This window comes from Toxorhynchites rutilus, chromosome 3, assembly GCF_029784135.1.
Source record: "Toxorhynchites rutilus septentrionalis strain SRP chromosome 3, ASM2978413v1, whole genome shotgun sequence".
NCBI classification, from domain to species: Eukaryota; Metazoa; Arthropoda; class Insecta; order Diptera; family Culicidae; genus Toxorhynchites; species Toxorhynchites rutilus.
The window spans coordinates 329,404,705-329,427,357 of NC_073746.1; the positions used below are offsets into that span (position 1 = coordinate 329,404,705).

Genomic DNA, 22,653 nt, shown 5'->3' on the forward strand with positions numbered 1-22,653 from the left:
TTCTGAATTTTTCTGCGTTGTGGTTTTTAACCGCTTGTGCACATGACGGTGAACAGGTTGATCCGAATGTCATCACCTGCATTACGTATACATCAGGTTTCTTACTGCTATCACAATCTCTCCATAAGAATCTCTGAGCGTGTTGATCTTCAGCTCGGATTCGTACTTGGTGGAACATCTCTTTGATGTCTCCACATACAGCAATTGCTCCTTCTCGGAATCTTACTAAAACACCGAACAATGACGTAGTAGCATCCGGCCCTGATAACAGTTCCGTGTTGAACGATACACCTTGTGTCTTTGCCGCCGCATCGAAAACCAACCTTGGTTTAGGTGGCAACTTATTTTTGTTGTGCACAATAAAGTGTGGAAGATAATACACTCTTGATATCGGCTTCATAATTTCTTCCTCTGACAGTTTGCGGATGTAGCCTTTCTTCTCGTAATCCGCAAATGTTTCTATTGCCCATTTTTTCAACTCTGGGTCTTTTTTTAACGTTCTCTCACTCGTTGTCAGCCTCTTTGCTGCATTGTTGTAGCTATTTGGAAATTTCGTTTCCTCATCTTTCCATAGAAGTCCAACTTCGTATCTACCATCCTTGTATTTCATAGTACTTCTTAGAATTTGTTCAGCCTTTTCTTCTTCAGCTGATTTTGGTAGATTCTTGACTACCTTAACGCCGAAGTCTTCGGTGGAGAAATATTTCTGCAAAGCCTTGTTCATTTCATCTTCTTGCTGAATGACCATGATGTGTCCGCCTTGCACATTGGACGATATGTTGCCGAACATGAACCATCCAAGTTTGGTTCGTAGCGCTGTGGGCTCGTTCGGTTTTCTCATTCGCCTTTCGAATGGAATTAACAAGTGACTGTAACTCAGTCCAATTAATATCGTCGGGCGTATACTGCTGTAACTGCTCAACGGCAGATTCTTGAGGTATGGATACCTTTTCTCCATCACCTCCTTGTTGAAGCTTTGCTCTGGGAGTTGGAGATTCTTTATCGTTCTCACTCCTTTCATGACGTATTCTTTTTCATTGTTGCCGTTGATTCGTACCTGAACTCTACGGCTGTTTTGTTCGTTTCTCGTGACGTTCTGCGTCCACTTTAGCATTAACGGATCAATTCTTCCGTTGAGCCCTAACTTGTTCGCAATCTCCTCGTCTATTAGAGAGAGTGATGACCCCGCATCCAAGAAAGCGAACGTGTTGATGATTTTGTCATTATTTTTCAACGTCACAGGAACTATTTGGTAGAATACGTTGGATTTTGTTAGTTGTTGGTGATTGTGTATCTCACCATCTGCTTGTGTATCTGGACTATGCTGTCCTTCCGACTGATTTGAATCACTTGATTCTCTCTCATGAGATTTATGAATTAATGGATGATGTTTGAACTTACATCCATTAATTCCACATTGTTTTGCTCTTTTGCAGTCTCGCATCATATGGTTTGTAAATGCGAGACAGCTCAAGCATACCTTTGCCTTAAAGGCTAATTCATTTCGCTTTTCAGGCTTCATAGCCTTAAATCTGGTGCATTCGAGGAGTTTGTGGTTTCCCCGACATGCTTCACAATTGCGTTTTATTATTGTCGATCTATTTTCCTGATGCGTATTTACGTTAAATCGACGCTCAGGCCTCGTGTCTCGCGGCTGCGATCTGTTAATTTCTCGCGGCTGCGGTCTGCTTGTTTCTCGCGGCTGCGGCCTGCTGGTGCCATTCAGCAGTCTATTGGTTCTCGAATGAGGCTTCAGCCACTCATTGAGATCAGCTAAAGTCTTTGCCCCGTCGTACATTTCTTCAGTCCACTTCACCTGTAGACCGTAGGGCATTTTCCTTATGATCTCTTCCACCAATCGGTGGTCAATCAGGAATTCTTCTCTATCCATAAGAGAAACATTACAGACGAGATTATCCAGTGCTTCGGATATCTCGGTAATCAAATTCCGACTCTCCCTTTTGATATTGGTGAGTTCGGCTAGTAGTTCTTTATAGACTAGTTCGGGTCTTCCGAAATTATCTTCTAGTCTATCAATTATTTGGTCCATATTATTTGGATCCATCATTAACTGTCGGACGCTCCTCTCTGCGTTCCCGTACAGCACTGTTTGCAGGCGATTCAAATTTTCAAGCCTGTTAAATTGACCTTGTTTTGTGGTCTCATCAAAGGCCTTTTTAAATTTCGGCCATTCTCTGGCCGCACCTCCATATTTTGGCAAGCTCATGAGTGCTTGTCGCTTTAGGTAGACAGTCCATTCTGGCTCTGCCTCCTGATTTTGACCTTCGATGCTGTCATTATTGTGTGCTGAACTTGTACCTGGTTCAGCTTCGAATCTCGTTGTCCTCATGGACTTTACCAGAGCCTCCATTGCTGCTCTGTTCTCTTGCAAAATTTCTTGCAAGCTGTCTCCGGAAACTGATTGTCTGACTTTGACTTTCAGTTCCATCATTTCCCTTTCTGTGCTCATGCACTTAGGGCATACCCACCTTTCATCTTTCTTGGGTAGGTATGTGAGTCCCACACATGAAATGTGGAACCACCGATCGCATTCATCGCATGCGACCATGTCCTCTTTCTTGTCTTTGTCCGTACACAGACGGCAGTGCCCATTAGGGTTGGCTTTATATGCGTATGTAGCCATTTTAATTAACGTGATTCCTTCTTGAATACACGTGAGTTCAATTCAGATCTTTTTTGAGTGCTTAAATTTTCAAGTCTTATCTCTTTCTTATAAACGTGATTCCCTTTTGAATGCACGTGTGTTCAAATCACTCTCTGGCGCGAGAGTTCAAATTTCAATTCTTGACTTCTTAGTCTTTTCAAAAAGGCGTGATTCTGAGCCTCCCGATTTACTCCTCTTGCGCGAGGGATCGTGGTTCTTGTCTTGGCGAAGGTGTGAGTTTTAAATCTCCTCTCTGGAGCCACCAAAATATAATCTAAGGAACTGGAGTTCCCTAGATGCTTGCTATGAAGGCAAGACTTTTCGCTCGTCCTCTCTCGAGCGCTTCGTGATTAATCTAGGGAACTTATTTCCCTAGATGTCGGCAATTGAGGCCTGAGAATCACGGTTTAAATTTATTAAAGCCAGGGATCTATTTCCCTGGACTTGGTTGGTCTCTTATGGGCTAAGCCCCTTTGCGTGAACAAATCCCGGCTAGGGCAGCCACAAAACTTCAACCTCTTCCGGCTCCAGTGCGGTCCGGTGAAGCGAAGCAAATGGTCTGCTTTTCGGATTGGGATTTGTTCCTTTTGGTTATACCTTTTATAGCGTGGCGCCTGGTTGCCAACGCTTGGGTGTATCCGGATTCTGATGCGTGACGCCTGGTTGTCAACGCTTGGTGGATTTTCGGATCACGAATTGAACTTTGAACTACGAACTTTGATTTTGAACTAACGAATTAGACTTCTGATTTGAACTGTTTGATTTGAACTGTTTGATTTGAATTTTGAAATGGACTCAACAATTGGACTGTGAAATTGAACTATAAAGGAGAGAAGAGATCTCTCTTTCCTTCTCAGACAACCGAGCCCATATCGATTGTCTGCCTGCTATTTCCCTACATGTTATTACTACCCGCTTATCTCTGCGGACCTTTGTCGCTCTCGCTAGAGGGGTACAATTTAGAAAGTTTATTACTCATCGTCGGCTTAAAATGTTATTTTTGTTTATAGCCCTTCGTATATTCGATAATGGGCGAGGCCAGGCTTATTACCAGCAATAATCTTTCGCCTGGTGCCTTGTTGTCTTTGTGTATTCCAGGCGCCTTATCTGTCTATGCTGCCTGCTCACGGTCTCAAATGAACACGTGATTTCCTATCTTGTATGCCTGCGCTACACTATGAGTAATACGATCTATTCAGAGGATCGTGCGGGTCACAGATTTGTTTATTTATTTGTCCCTACTTTCTGGTGCGTCATGCACCGCTTGTCTGAAGCTATACAAAAGGAAAAGAAAAATAAGAAAGGGATGAATCACATGGCCGTATCTGGTGATTCATTGGGCTATAAATTTTCTATGCGCTCGTTTGCACTTCAATAACATTATTTTGTTTATTGGCCGGCCTTGCTATCTAAATTGGGTCCGTAACACGTATGAAGATATTGAGCCCACTGTAACTTCATGTTGACTGGGAGCTTTTCCACCAGTTCTTGTAACAAAATGGGATTGGAAAGATGGCTTTCTTGTCCAGCTACAATGAGATGTTGCGTAAGATTTCGGATAGACATACCGAAATCGATAAGCGTTTCCAAGCGCTCTGATTTTGGTGCCGGAGTTTCCCGTACGTTTTTTATCAACTTACTGATAATAATTTCTGGACGACCAAAGAGAGTTTGAAGTGTCTTCATTACGTCCGGAACGGATTCAGGTTGCATCAAGTAGTAACGAACTGAGTTGAGCGCCTTACCTTTTAGGCAACGTTGCAGACGAGCGAGGTTCTCTGCGTGGTTGTATCCACAGGCGGATGTAGTGTTGTTATAGCTGCTCACAAACATAGGCCAATCATCCGGTTCTCCTGAAAAAATCGGCAAATCGCGTGGCATCACTTGTCTCGCAGCGAGTTGTTCCGGTGATGGTCCTTGATTCGTAATCGCGACGGGGCTTATACTCTGGTTCACACTCGATGATGGTACAAATGGACGTCGTATAAAGTTGGCGTTGGAACATGATGGATAAGTAGAATGAGTATGTTTCGGATCGCACTGCGGTATAAGCGCGTTCCTGGATACGTTTGTTGACATGATGCTGATTCACTTCGATGTTTACTTGTTCCGAGATGGGTTGTGCCGAATTTCGCTGGGAATTATCTTCGTTGGATGGCGTTGAGTGCGCGGGTAATTGTCGCTGCTGCTCACTTATTTGACCAGTTGGATTTCCTAAGGCAGTCTCGCAGAAACCAATGGTAGTCGTTATTTGTTGGGATTCGTTCGGACGTTGTTTCGGAATTGCTCCTGTAACCTGGTGTAGCAACTGAAACTGGAAACGATTCATTCTCTCCTGAAGTTCATGTATTTCTTCTTCATAATTATTCTTTTGAACTGATTCTCTTTTGGAATTCGTTGCGTGTTCATTAGTTGCCACGTCTAATTGACGCGGTAACTTATTAGCCGTGCACGAATCAATCGTTGCACTTTTGGATAGTTTACCCCCCGGGAGGATTGCTGAATCACTGTGAATACGGTTCAAACGATTCAGTGGACGACTTATCAATTTACTATTTTCGCTTTTAGCGAATGCTTGCTCCGTCACCCACTCTTTGACGTGCTTTGCACGATCACGAGATTCAATCTCGTCATTTCGAACACTTCGCTCTTCAGTTTCCATTATAGAATCCTCTAGCAGCCGGATTTTTTTCTCCATATATTTCTTTTCCATGTCTAGAGCTAGCTGTTTTCTTTCAATCTCTCGTTGTTCCTCCAGACGTTTCAACTCAAGTTCTAGACGAGCTTTCCGAGCTGACGACGAAGACCTAATCGAGACACACTGGACCGGTACCGGTAAACATGTTGTACATATCCACTCTCTGTTCTCGACTGAACCCGTGACGTCGGCACAGGATAGGTGCCACCAACCACCACATTTGTCATACGCAACTAAATCGTCGGCAGAATCTGGTCTTTCGCAGGCAACGCAGCTGAAATTTTTGCTGTTATCCGGGGTATGGTTATCCTCCGCATTCATTAGCGAATTTTTTAAAGGTATTGTTCGGGAACGAAAATAAAAGGAGCTCCGTTTTTCTAGCGTAATGCTTTAAACTAAAACAAGATTTATTCAGTAAGTTTTACAATTCAATTCATTATTTAGAACTTACAAATTCGGTGCACTGGTTATACAATTATTATATTTCAATTCAATTTTTTTTGTATAACTTGACTCCTCGAACAATCAAATGGTTTTTGAAATCTTTTCATGGCGTTTGACATTTCGCCAACATGTTACCATGACACGACCATATCGCACAGACCGTTTCAGGGTTGCCGGTAGTAACAAGCTCTGTTCGGGAAAGCACACAAACGGACAGAACAAATGTATGAGAAAATGGAAACGCTTAAAGTTTTTATGTATTTTAACCAATTACAAACCAGGGTATTCTATTGTATAACATATTAAACAAATCTTAGGGAATTTCCGTCTCGTTCAGTATGTAAATCGCCAAAATCCATTCGCGGCAAAAATAGTTATTAACGTTAACTTTATTTCATAAAAACGTGACCTGTTTTCTGATTTGGCACCCTTAATGAAAGACGTAGTTCTACGTCAAAACCCTCACATTCCAAATTTTGTTCTTTTTGTTTGATGAGTTCTTGAATTATGCAGAATTTTGTGTTTCATTTGTATGGCAACCTCCCCTTATAGAGGCGGGAAAAGTGTCGAACCACCATAGAAACGTTCATCAATCCCTAAAACCCCTTTATGCCAAGTATGATTCCATTTGCTTGCTTAGTTCTCGAGTTATTCAGTTTATTGTTTTTTCATCACTTGCTGAAAAAAGTGACTTTCATTTAGGGGCTGTCCACGTACCACGTAGACAACTTTAGGGGGAGCAGGGTGTACGAAAATATCCACGCTTGACCACTGTGAGGGGGTGGGGGTTCAAATAATGTCCACGTGAACACGTTAAACAAATATTTTTTTAAAGTACATTCAGATCTGTTTCCAAAGATAAATGAAATCTGTTCTTCATTTTCAAGAATTTTTAAACTTTCCGACCATTTTGTGTACTTTATATTTATCCATAAAATGGTTATTTCGGATATGGTTCCATATTATCGAATTTCTTCACTGAAAAAGGGATTTAGATGTGTGTTTCACACATAAACGGTGAGCGAAAATGGTTCCATTGGGAGTGGAGAATCATTGTTTTCAACTTCTAAGCTACGTCATATTTGAGCGTAAACTGAACTTTGTGTTCTAGATCCAGGTCTACGTAAGAGTAAATTTGACATGGCGAACTGCTGATACATTTTTATCTGCAGAGTGGGATGTTGATAACTTGACGAAATGACTGGAATATTTGGAGGGTTTTCCAAATAAGGACTAAGCGAAACGAGTGCTGTCCAAATCTCTATAACACCTGCTCAAAACAAGGTTCTGCACTTGTGTATTGAAAGATGCAGATTCAGTCCACCTTTTCTGATGGGCAATACCCTAGTCTCCGAATTAAGCATCGCAAGACGTTATCTTTGATACAGCTGAGTTAGGTATGCTGAACACCGGAGAGCAGTTGTTCAAGGATCACTTTGTGCTACCGTACGAAAGATTGGGATGTTACAATTGAGATTTCCGTTAATTAGCACATGTTATTACGACATTCATGTTTTCTTTTTGTTCAAGGGGGCTTTGAATGTGGGATTAAATTACATATTGTGCACCACAACCAAGAGGAAACTACGATAGATTAATGGCATGATCGAAATCACATGCGATAAGTCTTCCTGCTTTATACAGGGTTTTCCAACTTTAAATTCCGAAAGTAAATTGAAATAAAACACCCTTAGAATTCGAATTTCGATGAAACTTTTATTTCAAATTAAAGTTTGGTTTATGCCATTATGTGTGAAATACAACATCATTCAAATGTCCACCTAGGGCTTCCTCGCACACCTTGATCCGGAACAGGTAATTTTCGTTGACTTTTCGGCACATATGGGGCGGTATCTCGGTCATAACTCCAAGAATGTTGTCTTTCAAATGTTCAAGAGTTTGCGGAGAGTTGGCATAGACACCCCCACAAAAAAAAAGTCTAGCGGGTTCAAATCGCATGATCTGGACGGCCAATTGGCATCACCAAACCGCGAAATTATGCGTCCCACAAATTTCGTTCGCAATATGGCCATGTTCGGTCGTGTTGTGTGGCACGTGGCGCCGTCCTGCCGAAACCACATGTCATCAGTGTCCATATCTTCAATTTGTGGCAAAAAAAATCGGTTAACATGCGGCCACAGCGCTCACCATTCACAGTTACCGTCTCGCCGTCCTCATTTTCAAAGAAATACGGCCCGATGACTCTACCAGACCATAATGCGCACCAAACAGTGACTTTTGGCGGATGCAATGGCCTCTCAACAATCACGTGTGTATTTTCTGAGCCCCATATACGGAAATTTTGGGTGTTCACATAGCCACCGAGCTCGAAATGTGCCTCATCGCTGAAGAAAATTTGATGCGAAAATTCAGCATTTTGCTGCTGTTGTTCGTTCACCCAATCGACGTATGCCCGACGCATTCCATGGTCACCACGCTCTAAATTTTGTACCAGTTGGACTTTATATGGATGTAGGTGCAAGCCCAAATGCAAAATTCGCCACAATGATGTGTTTGACAAGCCCAATTGCTGAGCACGCCGTGGAATCGAAACATTCGGGTTATCACCCACACTGGCAGCAACAGCAGCAATATTTTCGGCCGAACGCACATTACGATGATGCACAGGTTTCACAATATCCGCTACGGACCCAGTTTGTTCGAATTTACGCACTACATTCGCGATTGTGAGCTCTGTAGGCCGTCCATGACGACCAAAATCCGTCCGTAATTCTCGAAAAACATTTGCCGGTTTTTCATCATTTTTATAGTATAATTTAACAAAATTAACACGTTGTGCGATGCTAAAACGATCCATATTGTAAAATGGCAGACATTCAACTAACGATATGACGCTTTGGTTGACAGCTATGTCAAACGGTTGTCAGCGCAGGGCTGTATACTTTCGGAAGCCCGAAATGGAAAGCCCTGTAGTTTTGAATTTATTTTTCACTGTATAAAATCGTATCCTATGTATAATCGAGTAGCAAAAAAATTTGTTTTTCAATCGTTTTTATGCATTTTCGTTTTTCGAATATAAAAGATGAATTTAATTTTTGATTCATCCCATTAAAGTCATAGAATACCCTTCTCATATTAAAAATCAGAATTCATTCGGGAGGTGATAGAGGATCATATTTGATGAAAAAAATCCTTCTACGCATATGTTTGAATTTCAACAATTCAACAGAGTTATAGAGCTTTTAGTTTGTTTCGGACTTTGTTGCCTTAAATTGGCACTACATTAAAATGTACGCTACAGAAGACGATTCTGTTGCTTCCATTAGAAAGATGAGAAAATTTAGTACAGGATATAGTTGTGAAGCATCTAAATTAGTGGATTAGTGTGTTATTATTAACCCTTTGCGGTCGTGTTAAATTTGAACAGGGGTATCGTACTGGTCGTAATTATTTTTACTTGGAAAAGCAGTGATTAAATGAGATTAAATGCAGTATATTCAAAACTTGTGAGATTTGAATAATGAACATGATTATTTTTTTTTTTGAAACTTCAGATAAGTATTTACTAAACATGTGTTCAAATGTGTTACTTTCATATTAAGAATATGTGTAAAAAACTTTCTTCGTGTGATATCTTTCGGAAAAGTTTGTAAAATGCAGCTCTGGTTTTCGCATATATCACAAAAATAATTAGTTTTATATCTTCCACCTTTAATATTTCTGTTTGAACATATGAAATAATCTTTTCCGTAATGCATGAACATTTTCATTAAGCCTTTCCTCACGCATGAGTAACAACTTTTGTTTATACTGAGTACCGTTATTCATTATTCATAGATGTATCGTATTGATTCGCGAACAAGTTCACTAGACATTAAAATTCGTTTATAAAAAGTGTGAACTGATAAATTGTTGCGTAAAGTATAAGATTAGTATAGTGCCTTGCTGTTGTGGCTGAGAGCAGACAAACTTCTGGTAAAAAAGGTATGGTGGCTGAGAGCAGACAAACGACCCCAAAGAGTTAATTTTATCCTATAAATATATCCTATAATAACATTAAATTTGATTGTTTCTATCAATTAAATTAAAGCTTTCTAACAGCTTTATAATTTGTTCTTTGACACCCAACTTCTATCTATCTTAATTACGCTGCAATATCGATATAAACAATTCCCGGTGAGAATTCAAGCAAAATCTTCAAAAATCAAATTTCACCTTAACGTTGAAAGGTAATATTTTTTAGTGAAATAAGTCATATTTGAAGCATAAAAAAAACTGTATATAATCGAGTCCAAATTGTATATAATCGAATCACATATAACCGAGTCTGTATATAATCGAGTCCGACCTGTATTCATAGGAGCACCGTTTGGATTCGTGAACAGATTCACTAGACATTGGAATTCCTTTAGAAAAAAAGTCAACTGATATATTGTTGCATAAAGTACACGTTTAGTATACTCCCTTGCTGTGGTGGCTGAGAGCAGACAAACGACCGGGTCAAATAATTTCATACTGTGCTCACATCCTTGATAATCATTGTGATGTACATGGCGCCCTAAATTGAAGGGAAACGTTGTTGGCTATTAGAAGCTCAACACAATCACAATACTTAAAAAGATAAGAGATACATTTAAAGACAAGTTCCTCATTGTCTACCATAGCTTCCTAAGAATCATTCTTATCTTTCGTTTATTTTTCAACATGACACACTTTTCACAACACAAGAGATGTTAAATGAATGCTTGATCTCGTCAGCATTACTAGGATAACAACACTATTCGAAATGTGTCATCCGTATTGATCAACGAACGCCGTTAAAATCATCACTTCAACATAATACCTATAATAAAGTCCAACAACTCTCGGGCATTATTACCGACTTCGGTGCAACTTCTTCGTCATATTCCCTCTTCTGCATCTCTCCGCCGCTATACATATACGCGCGAACACGTAATCACTGTTTACATTTCACTTTCCTCAATGCCGACACCAACAACTTCGTTCGATAATTGCCTGCTGTGGTCGGTCACCGGTACAAACAAATTCTGCGCTACTTAAGCGCGGCGGGTTGTTTTAAATCATCCATCTTGGGCATTGTTTTCATCCTCTATTGTTAGCTCCTCTCTTTATCACAATCATTTGCGTAGCCTTTACACCGATTCGCTACATATTATCCCCGCCTGGCCTGTTCGTGTTTGCGTATTGGATGATAGCTGCTAAATAAATCGGAATTCTTCTCACATCTTCATATCTTAAAAACATTTAAACCTCTCCGCTGCTCGACTTTGCATTCCGTCCTCGACACACAGTTTTCCATCCAAACTACTTCTTCACCAGCAAAACCAGTCTCATCACTGCGCTGCCCTTATCCCCTCACGAACGTTCCTTCAACTTAGCTCTCTTCATACTTTGTGTACATACAGGTTGAGCCGAGGTTTCTGAATTCTTTTTTATTCGGTTTGTTAGTAATACGTTTTCGGCGAGATACTGTTCCTCTTCTCATGACACACCGCACACCCACTTCCACGAACTAATTTGGCCAGAAATGACGAAACCGAAATTATTTTTATTTATCGCACTTTTTTCTCCCTGGCTTCTCTCTGGCACCATCGTAAAGTCCCGACAAAACTCGGCCAGAAGAACCTGCAGTGCACACAATTTGGTACACAAGCGCGGCAATCGCAGCCAACCAAAAATACACATCCACCTCGGTCGGCATACTCTACCAGGAGTGAATCGATAGACAGCAGCGAGCAACGGCTCAGCTCGAGAGCTCTGCTGACTCGGCTGCTTCCTTTCGGGCTATTGCTCTCCGGGTTGCCAGCAAACTCTAACATTTTGAATACCCATCGTAAAGTTACGTCAAATTGAAATACAATTGCACTCTGCAAATACTTGCTGAGAATCCTGATTGTCCGTTTACAGGGGCACAAACTCGATTTCATTACTTTTACTTTTAAAAACCTTACTTTTAAAACCCGAAAACAAGTTTTCGAAATGTCATAGGGTTATATGAGAGTGAAAAAGGTAAGCTACCTGTATTCAGAAAGGTTTTCATTTTTTGAAAAATTGTTGTAGATGAGTGTATGAAAACTCACTTAAACTCACACAGTATTTAAAATTTCAATTCGATTCCAAAAATGTTGATCAATTTTAGGATTCCATATTTAATGTGTATTCGGGATGAATTTTCATCCATTTTCATCCATTTATCCATCAATGGATTTTTAATGGGATTGCTATCGGGAGATTGTGATCTAGTATCAATAAGTTTTGAGTAGTTGTGAAGTAACCATATGCAAACTTCATGTGCCTTAAACTTTAGGTAATTTGCTCAGAAAAACTTGACTTCTTGATTCAGTCTTATTCTGTTTACACTGCGTTTCACATTTTCCTTCAGAATGTTCATGTAAACATGTAAACATTCTGATCCATTACACCATTTATGAAAGCCAAATTACCAATTCTTTTAGGAAACATGCACCCCTATACCATCACTCCACCACTATCATGTTGATCCGATCCTATCAGATTGGCTACAATGATTTACGGAGTCAAAAATGTGAAATTGGAGCTCATCTACAAAAAATAATATTTTTCCAGTAAGACGTTCTCATGCTGTTTGGCAAAATCGAATTGGAGCTACTGATTTTTTTTGCTGATAAACTATTTTCCGCGGTACTTGAGCAATCAAATTGTTCTTCCGCAGCACATTACGGACCTAAACAAACTTTAGTATTTTTTAATCAATTTGGTTTTCATCGATGGTGTGAGGGATAAGAAAGTTGAATAAAAGGTGTTGACAAAACTCAACGGATATTTTGGATGGACATAAAACATTAAATTCCGGCACGAAAATTGTGCTGGTCAATAAAAATGGTTTGAACAAAGCATTAGAACATACTAATGAAGTCGCAAGAAACAAGCATAGTTCAATTGTGAAGAAAAACAGAAAAGGCATGAAAACCCTCATTGAATTAGTTTGTGTTCTCAGTTCACATGGGCTGAGCTCCCGAGATCACGATGAAAAATAACGTCTGTAAATAGAGAAAACTATAAGGAGATGTATAACTTTTTGACTACGAAAGAAATGTCGTTCTGACTTCTTAAATGCCACGGCAGTATTTTCTGGAACATCGCTAATAATTCAGAATGAGTTGGTGGAAATTGTTGGATCCACCATGCTAGAGCAGACTGCACGGGAAGTAAAAAAGGCTGATTTAGTTGCAGTTATGTTCGACGAAATAACACTACAACACTACGATGTTGCTTGAATGATAAAATATAAATTCAAAAACCCATATCACTTTGACGTTCGTCATGAATTAAACTTTTTTTAAATTTTATACAAGTATTCCCATCGAAAGATTTGTGTTATTGAGAGATGTTAGTATTAATATGTCCGGTACAGCTTTACCTAACCATGTCGATAGTTTACTGCAGCAATTTGGCGTATTGGGCACCTTACACGATCAAACTGATTGACAATAAGTGTCTTCAATATCGTGACAGCTAGGCTTTCGACATCCGATCTAACCTCAATCAATATTTTGCCACCTTACACGGTCAATATCGCCCTCAACCCGTGACAACGAAAATATCCGCGATGGCTAGTGGCGACATTCGTGTTTGGGATCCAAACTATTCTCCATCAGATTAGAAGGCTAAAAGGCAATTTTCAATTGGTAAAATTTGAATGAAAATATCTACTTGGTATTATTTAATTAGTTGAAGCGCGTAGTCCTAACTCTAACTTAACCAATTTTCTATGAATTTTCAGATATTCCTACTAAAATTTATTATTATTATATAACGTCAGTTTCAGATACAATTTTTGTATGGGATTTTCTCACCACTTGCAGAAAAAAAGTGATTTGCATTCACATAGAATACTAATTTGATTTGGAAAAGTTAATTTTCATTAATAATTTACACGTTAAAACTTGTTTTTCCTTCTCAAAAACACATCATAATACTCGCTTCACAAATACAGACTGATCCTTTCAGTTTCAGGGATGCCAGATTATTTTAGATTGCGAAAATATAAAATATATTATCTGCAAGCAAATGTTTTTATTCGATAAATAAGACTATGACAGTAGAACCCTGATTATCTGTATCTGTATCTGTATCTATTTCTGTATTGATAAAATATAGTTTCTATGTTTAAACATCATCCCGACTATTCGTGGATAATCGGGATTCTACTGTAACTTCAATTAACACGTGATTTTTTTTCACCTGTGATTTTCCCAGATCTTCTCATTCTCCAAATTTTATAGCGGAGTGTGAAGAAACACACAACTTAGACCCCGCTCGCTAGCGCAAAAAATGACATTCACTCTCTCACCATCACATTGTCAGTTTACTTTGAGGTTTCTATTTGTATCGCGAAAAGTACTGTATTTTGCTATTTTAGGTACAGTAATTTACATTTAATGCGACATTTTTCTAATTGGGCAGACCTGTATGCGACACGTTTAGTTAGACATTTTTGTAAACATCGAGTTCGGGCCCAAATTATGGCCCCACATTGAAATTCGCCGCCAGACGTCGACGCTGTACCACTCTCATCTTCAATGTCCAATTACAGGTCAAATCGCCTCCAATGCGACACTGAGTGGTTCCTCGGCATGTCGCATTAAATGTAAATTACTGTATCAGTTTTCCAAACCAAAAGCTTTCATTTATGATTCCTACAATTTCAGAAGTTTATGAATTTTAATTGCAATCGCAAAAAAGACTAACAAACATTAAATGTCCGCTTGCAAATCTGGCAACTCAGTCTGGAAGTCATCATCATGCATCCATATGAAATGTCACGATATTGATGCCCGAAAATCAGAAAATCCGGATTTCTGCGTTGTCGGCCATGTTCAGCTGTCATTATGCTCTCAAATGTCATCATATTGTCAATACATTTGACCGTATAAGGTCCGCTTATCACCTGCTAAGCTGGTTGCGCAAACATATGATGGAGCTCGAGTAATGTCAGGTGGAAGGTAAAGGTGGAACCCAGGCAACAGAGCAGCATTTTTTCATCAATGTCACTGACAACTAACGAGGCACGTTAGTCACTTCCTACACTGATAGGAAACATTAGTAAATATGACAAATTTTTTGGTACATGTTACCAATTCACTAGTCATTTTCTACCGTACTAATCATTGGTACATCCTACGAAAAAAAATTGGTAGGCAGCATGTCAAACAAGAGCACGATTTGTTGATACAAAATTGGATCAATATCGACACAACGTCGGTTCAATTATATAGGATTTGTTGGCCTAGTTTTGTTTCTCAGTTGTAAGGTATTCTCTTTAGGGATTTTTTTGTAAATAATTAATTTACGATCAAAATGCTATGTTTGATTACATGTTATTCTACATACTTCAAATACCTTAATAGTAACTCATTCTATATACAGTTGGGATAATTCTTCAATAAAAAGTAAATAACAAAAAAACAATAATTGTCATTACAATAATTCTACGAGCAGAGTACTAGGGAACAGGTCTAATCGCAGCATCAACTAAGTCGATCCCATACGATTTTTCCATTGCCATCTGTATTCAATCATGATCCTGTTTCATTTATCATTCAGGGAGAGGAATCATCTGGAATTAGCAAAAGCATAATGTGTGAACGAGAAGTGTCTTGCAATGTGCAATGACGAAACTCAATCACTTGTATCTGTTCGTATTTGTATCTTTGTTTTTGAGTTGTACGTTGAAAGTTCCATCCGAATCAAACTATTCATTACAACGCTCACAGCACAACACGTGCTATAAAGACAAAGAAAATCATCAACTACTGACCATATCATTGGGCTTGATGTCTTAAAATATGTATATTACAAACTTGTTCCTGAAGAAAAATGTAACTGGGCGAATCCTTATCGTGAACGAACCATATATTTCGAGGCGGATTTTCGTAGTGAATTTTGTGCCAATCATCCCAGGAAAACGGGGAATTCATCACATGAAACATTCTGTACACATGTCCTTACGGATGTATGTCTGAAATATACAGTTTCATATCTGTTTGTTTCCAATCAGGCAAATACAATTACATTACCTCAATTTCCTCCATGATGTTTCCTCACAAATCGTATAAAAACATGCTCCGTCGGATGTGCGATCAAATGGTAAAGATTTTATGAGTTAATGCTCCACACAATCTTCACGTTGTGTCTCACTACTATCCCTACTGGAAGCTTCCATCGACTGCTCCACTTCTTCTTCTGAATCAAGTACACCGACGTTGTTTTTGCGATACGATTTCACTAGCTGCGTACTAGGTACGGTTCGAGAACTATGTCCATACTTTACTATATCGGACGGCTCTGGTTTGATTAGTATCCGAAAAAAAAACAAATGTTCACCTCCGTACTGCATCCCCGGCTTCTTTTCCACCGGAGAAATCACAATCACGATGTGCGCATTTCGCAACTTCCCAAACATGACAACAAGGTTACTCACCCTACGATGTAAAATGTACGAATCGTTGGTAGAGATGTATATTGCATCTGACATAGTTTTTACATAATTTTGGTAATATTTACTAAAAATGTGTACATTTTACCAATAATTCGACTACTAAAGATTTGGTAACTGGGTTTACTAATGTTTTTCTCCAGTGTACTGACAAAAATCTCGATCAAATGGTGACTGACAGGGTACGATACAACAATTTACCTGTTACTGAGCTTTGTCAATACGCTTTGACCGATCAAGTAGGCGGGAAAATTGTCCATAATGAATTGATGATTGTCGCAGTTTGCATTTTATTTTCACCGAGCAAAGCTTCGATTTTCATTCCGGTTGTTGTTTCTTGTATTTACTGAAGTAAATACTATGTCGAACACGCGATCACGTGTGGGCGATTGAAAACCATTTAGGCAACGGAATATGTAATTGACCAAAGCTTGAACAATCTCTACATGCTGAAATAATGAAAAAAATTCTCTTTTCGTTGAAATTACTGCCCGATATCGAAATTCACGTATTTGAAAGTCCGTTTAGACTCATTTATACTCGAAGTACTCCTCGAAGTTTTAGCATTTTATCTAAGAATGGTATTCAGGTAGCAACGTGAACAAATGCATCCTGGTAAACGTGTAAACTTCCATTACATCAGGTGACATGGTATTTCTTGTCTTGACGATCATAGTGCGCTGACTTGCAACATGCTTTGATGGTCAAAACACTCTTACAAACTATTTAGCATCAAAGAGTGAGGAATTTGTTTTGTCAGTGTCGCAAATGTTGCCAACAAAACCGCATGCAGGTTTCTAATTTTATTAATTTCCATTTTTATTCATAGGATAATTATAAAATTCCTAAAATAATTTCATTATTGTTATTCATGAATATAAATATACGAGTTCCTTACATTTAATATTCTAAGTTAAATTCTTCTGCATACAGTTTAATATACAGACTGTTTTGTTACCTCAAGAGCCTACAAAATAGTGCAATGTGAATTCAAGGCTTTACAATTTTATAAAAATAAAGGTTCTTCCAATTCTTACTCCGAAAATGAGATGATGATGGAATAATTTAAATGGTTAAAACTACGAATCCGCGTATTTAGTTCACTTGCACACAATGGTTCTTAATATATGATGATTTCAACAATGGTTCGAATCTCTTCTATTGTTTATCGTTGCCAAGGGGTTCTGATGAAAGGTGCGACGAATTGCAATGCATTTCGGTAACAGTCGGTTTATGTTTTGTTGTACGTCGTTTGGTGGCAATGTTGCAATGGTCCTCATAGTAGCCCAAATATATGCAGTGACTGTGACAAATTGCGGCTCTGCCAGGCAATCGCCAAAAAGTCGTTTCCAAACGCTGATTATATTCACTGTAAGGCACATGTTCTCAATCTTGTTTTGCTGCACTCTTGCACGAATAATTCAAAAACAAGGAAATGTTTTTGTTCCCTTTCTTCGTTGAAATAATTCTTCATCAAAAGCCCAAAGTGCGATTACGAGTTAAAATTTATTCATCAGAAGATCCCGAAAGTGTGCAAAGTCAAGTGGGCCTACAACTCTTGGATGATCAACATAGTTAAAACATATAATGAAGACTACTTGTCTGGGAGAAATGTATCTAGGTGACACCACACCAAGTGGGATTTTTTCTCCTTGTTGGATGTGAACCACTGCGTCCATTATACTACACTTCAAGCTACTGCTTATTGAAGGAGTAGACTGAAAGCTATAGCGAGATAGGTGCCAGTCAGGAATAATCTGTTTGATAAAATTTATAATCCTGATATGCGACGTAGATCGAATTTCCGTGGGCTCCAGAAAAGCTTTACCAAGGTGTTGAAGTCTGCGTCTTGTTAGAGCTCCGCAGTTACAGACCAACTGTTCCGAGGTTTCGCTTTTGGCATTACAAAAGCGACAAATATCATCTTGTGCTAAACCTATGTTTTCAAGATGGTATTTGCTCGGACAGTGTCCTGTCGTAAGACCAGTGAATGTGCTGAAGTGTATCTTATTAAGACTCAGCAGTAGTTCAATAATTTTACTACTCGGCGTGATAAATATTGACGTAGAACTACGTCTTTCAGGAAGGGTGCCAAATCAGAAAACAGGTCACGTTTTTATGAAATAAAGTTAACGTTAATAACTATTTTCACTGTGAACGAATTTTCATGATTTGCATACCAATCTAATCGGAAATTCTCTAAGATTTGTTTGATATGCTATACATTGAAATTCGCTAAGCTCTAAACGGTTTGAATTCATGGAAACTGGAAGAACTTCCTTTTTCCCCATACATTTGTTCTGCCGATTTGTGTGCTAACCCTACCCGTATTTCGAATGCTTATAACTCTAACATTTCTTAACAGATCGGAAAGATGATTGCATCAATTGATAGAAAATATTTCTACGCGTCTATCACAATTAATAAAATATTATTTTTCATGAGATGAACATTTGAATAACTGTAAAATGTCAAGCGCTCTAACTGCCAAGTTTTGGCCCTATTTACGGTATCCCCAACACAGACTTCAAAATCGATGTACCTGGGGAAATCTGCTTTACAAACACATGCAAGTCGGAGGTATTTTTTGGTGTTGAGCACTTTTGTATTCTCTTGTCGTTGTGCAGGCCAGAATATGTTTCCCTAAAACGTACTTTTAAACTGAGAAGCCTGGGAAAATCGTCATTCCAGATACTAGAGGTGAATGAACTTTCGCGGTTCGAGAACTACGTAAACATGAGATGTGCAACAATTTCAAAGGGAAATGTAAAATACAATGATCGTTTGACAATTCTTCCGTTTACATATTTTGGTAGTCCTAGGCATCATATCAAACGTAAAAGGACGTACATCAAATTTGTTTGTAACGAAGAACATAATTTATTACAAAAATTTCGATGCATTCTAAAATCATATTCGAAGTGATAAACAAGTGGATTGCATCATATAATTGTTTAGTTCTACGTCGAAAATATACGGTCGTGTCCTAGATACAACCCTTACATTTTTTTTTTGCCTGTTTAAGTTTTACAGTCATTCAATTGACTGTCTCTTCCCGGTCTTCCCATTTCTTCAACTCACTTTTCAACACAGTCAGAAATTCGAAATGGGATGGTGATACGACTTCATTCGCATGAGGGCTGCATGGATACATGCTGGATTTTGATACAATTTTCTTCAATCGCTTCAAGACTCAAGACAAGAAATTTTTGAAATACAATGAAATCTCGCGTAACTTTTGAAAAGGTCCTATGTAACAAAAGTAAACAAATCAACTTAAGAGATGCACGCTATTAGTTTTCAATCATTGAATGCATTACAAAAACAATCGTTCATGTATCTATCTTCTTCATCTTTTTATCGCCGATACAAAAAATATCCAATGTACAGATTCGAATTTTAAGCACTCGGCTGTTACTTCGGACGCCAAGTCAAAGCACAAAGACAAAGCAGTCAAAACAACACGAAGTCGTACTTCGGTCGTTTTGAGTTTTTGTTTCTTACAGGCGTTGTTAGCGATTTCAGTGCAATTCAACGAGTGATAACAACAATAATCTGTCTTTAGAACGAAATGCTGATATTTGGATTGCTGTTTAGTAGTTAGTTTAGGATTCTCATCGTGCAACGTAATATGTCCAATGTGCAAACGCGGCAGTCAAAACGTCCAATGTAACATTTTTCGTTCCTAGGCTTCAAATTTAAGCTCAAATCACGGAACAACAGTTACGATTGGTTTTTCAGATTTATTCTTAACTGCTAGTGGTGAAAGTAGTGATAGAGATCGATACCTTTCAAGACAATTCACGGATTAATGTTCGGGTCTTCATCTTCGATTTTCTCGAGTTGACGAAAATGTTACATTGGACCTTTTCAAAAGTTACGCGAGAAATACAAGATAGTTCAGTCAATCTATTAAAATTCTTAGATAAAGAAAACAATATTCCAGCACTAATTCCTTTTTGCAATTTTGAGTAGAAATTTGCTCAGCTGTTTTGTTCTCGAAATGTTGGCACCAAAAACATGGCTGTCTAAGACGGGGCTGCTGAATATATTACAAATTTATGCCTTTTTGTCTTCGCTATAATACTGGCAACCCTGCCCGTCAGAGGCGATTCTGCGCATGTGGTTGTGTGGTTCCGGCTGCATACTTGGTTTGTATCAGTCAGCGCCACAGTAATCAGCATTTAGTTTGCTTACGTCTATACTTGATGATGGTTGTGCTTTTTCGATGGTCAATTTTTCAAACCAGGCAATGCCACCGCCGTCCGTTTGCTACGACGAACTGGGCTTGGCGTTTTCATCCTTCCTTTCGTGTTTGTCTGCTCTTCAGAAGCTTCGTTCGTACACTGCTGCCGCTGCTGCCTAGGCTCGCACTTGCCGTCGAAGCATGATGAAAAATAAATGAAATCATTCTCTCGAAAATGCCGCAATGCATGTGATGGCGGATACAATTTATTAACATATTCGCGTATTATTGGACACTCTCAAAACAGACAGAACCGAAATCAGACATAATCCACAAAACTTTGAACATCTAATGTTCGTCATTCACGTGGCTTGATTCTCACTCGTAATTACCGAGATGTTTGGTCCCCTTGCGAGTTTTTTTTTTGCGAGCAGAGAATTTTTCCACTATGGCGTCTCCACACATCAATAAAAAAAAAAGAGTGCATCTTCCGCTTAATCAGCATGCACCTGATAATCGCATATTATATCTATTTGCCTTGCTCTAAACAACCCTCCAAAAACCACATATCACTCCTGCTACGCAACACTGTCGAATTCGACGGGAATTGAAATCGGTTGGTTTTCTTTCCTGCTGAATGTTTTAAAAGGGGAAGAAAAAACAAAAAAGAACAACCATCACTTACTAATTGCCTTCGACTTTTGGATGGCGATATGGACACTTTATCAGACATTGTTATTGGATATTCCGGCGCTCTATTTTTCCTGCTGCTTAGCTTAGCACTTCAGCCCGTATGTGTCACACGGAGCCGCTTCTCACTCCGGAATTCGACCAAAAAATGGATCGAAACACGAAATTCAATGCTCCTTTCGATATTTTCGTCAGCTCACTGCAATTTCAATAGGTAATTCTTGCACATCACATACTATAAGCTGTGGCTTCGCCAACAGCAGCTTCTGCCCATAAAATCAGCACGGTCACGTAAAACTGGCCCCAGAACTTTAAACAGCCTATCAATTTCCACTCCTTTTCTCGGCGTTTTTCGATTAATTTCTTCCACCAGCCAGCAGCAAAGACACACACAACCTATCACTTTGACAATCGTTCTCGCACTCCTGCTGCCTCACGTTAAACACTGCTAGCTGGCTGCTGCTGCTGCTGCTGCTTCGTCGATTCACTTTCCGACCGACCATACTTCTCCACCTACCACGTCACTTCAATACCTCTTGTGTACACAACACTCTTCACTTCCACTTCCCGCTCTCATCTTTTACACACACACACCCTATTGTGATGTCATATGCCTTCGCACCGAAGCCGCTCGCTGTGTTGTGTGTGTCTCGTATCTTCTCGTTCGTTTGTGATATTCTCCGCTGTTTCTTTGATCCCGGGCACACGGTCAGAAGCACACCTGGGAACGTACACACGACTAGCACCTCGAAGCACTGGTGGCGTAATGAATGAACAAACGTGCGTACCATCGGTCGGCTGTTCTGATTCATCATTGCGAGCATGGCAGTGCTGCCAGCCACTCGAAGGATGAAATAGCAAATTCCATCGATGCAGCGTAGAGGGCGCTTTTATTGCTACACTAAAAACATGTACGGCGAAGACATCTAGATAGGTTAGTATTCAGAATATTATCCCATTTGATAGATTCGCTTTGACGGAATTGAACTTTGAATTCCGTTGGTATGAAGCTAAAGCCGGGTTCAGACGGTGCGAGTAAGCATACGAGTCGGTCTAGTCAGTTACTGCAGTGCAGCTACTCACACCGTGTGAACACATCATGCCAGTTATTGTCATGTGTGATCCGGCGTGCGAGCTACTTCAAAGTTTTTTGAATTTACTCGCACTTGCATGCTTCACAACGTCAAAAACAGAATTTAGCGTTCGAATCAGTGATGCCAAATGTAATGAAATGTCTCTATTTTTAAGATATTTGAAAATATGTGAAGATATTTATAGACTTGAAAATTATTGGAAAAACAAATAAAACCCTCATAGTTTCTAAACGAAATAATTGTTATTTCGTTTTGCACGCTGGCGGGGCACGCTTTCTTTTTGAGATAGTTTTCTTGAGAATCTCTAATATAGAATCATTATCAGATCACAACTTACAAAAAAAAGTATTGTTCTAAGAAACAGAATACATATTCGATTTAAAAAAGTACATTTTCATTCATTATTAAAATTTTTGA

The 22,653-nt window shown here is 39.1% G+C and overlaps 1 protein-coding gene across 4 annotated transcripts in view; it reads right to left on the bottom strand.

The window, feature by feature from the left end:
* Positions 1-21,914, bottom strand: part of LOC129775084 (jmjC domain-containing histone demethylation protein 1) — a 57,621-nt gene extending 35,707 nt beyond the window's left edge. Inside the window, exons 1-2 of one of the 4 annotated variants that reach the window (XM_055779330.1) lie at positions 11,040-11,618; positions 10,648-10,984 (exon numbers count right to left, since the gene is read on the bottom strand). In XM_055779330.1, coding sequence (XP_055635305.1) covers positions 10,648-10,707 — 60 coding nt within the window. In that variant the 5' untranslated portion in view covers positions 10,708-10,984; positions 11,040-11,618. Of the gene's footprint in view, positions 1-10,647; positions 11,619-21,137 lie in introns of those variants that run through there. The other 3 variants (XM_055779331.1, XM_055779332.1, XM_055779329.1) reach the window with 3 other exon arrangements.
* Between the last annotated feature and the right edge of the window lie 739 nt (positions 21,915-22,653).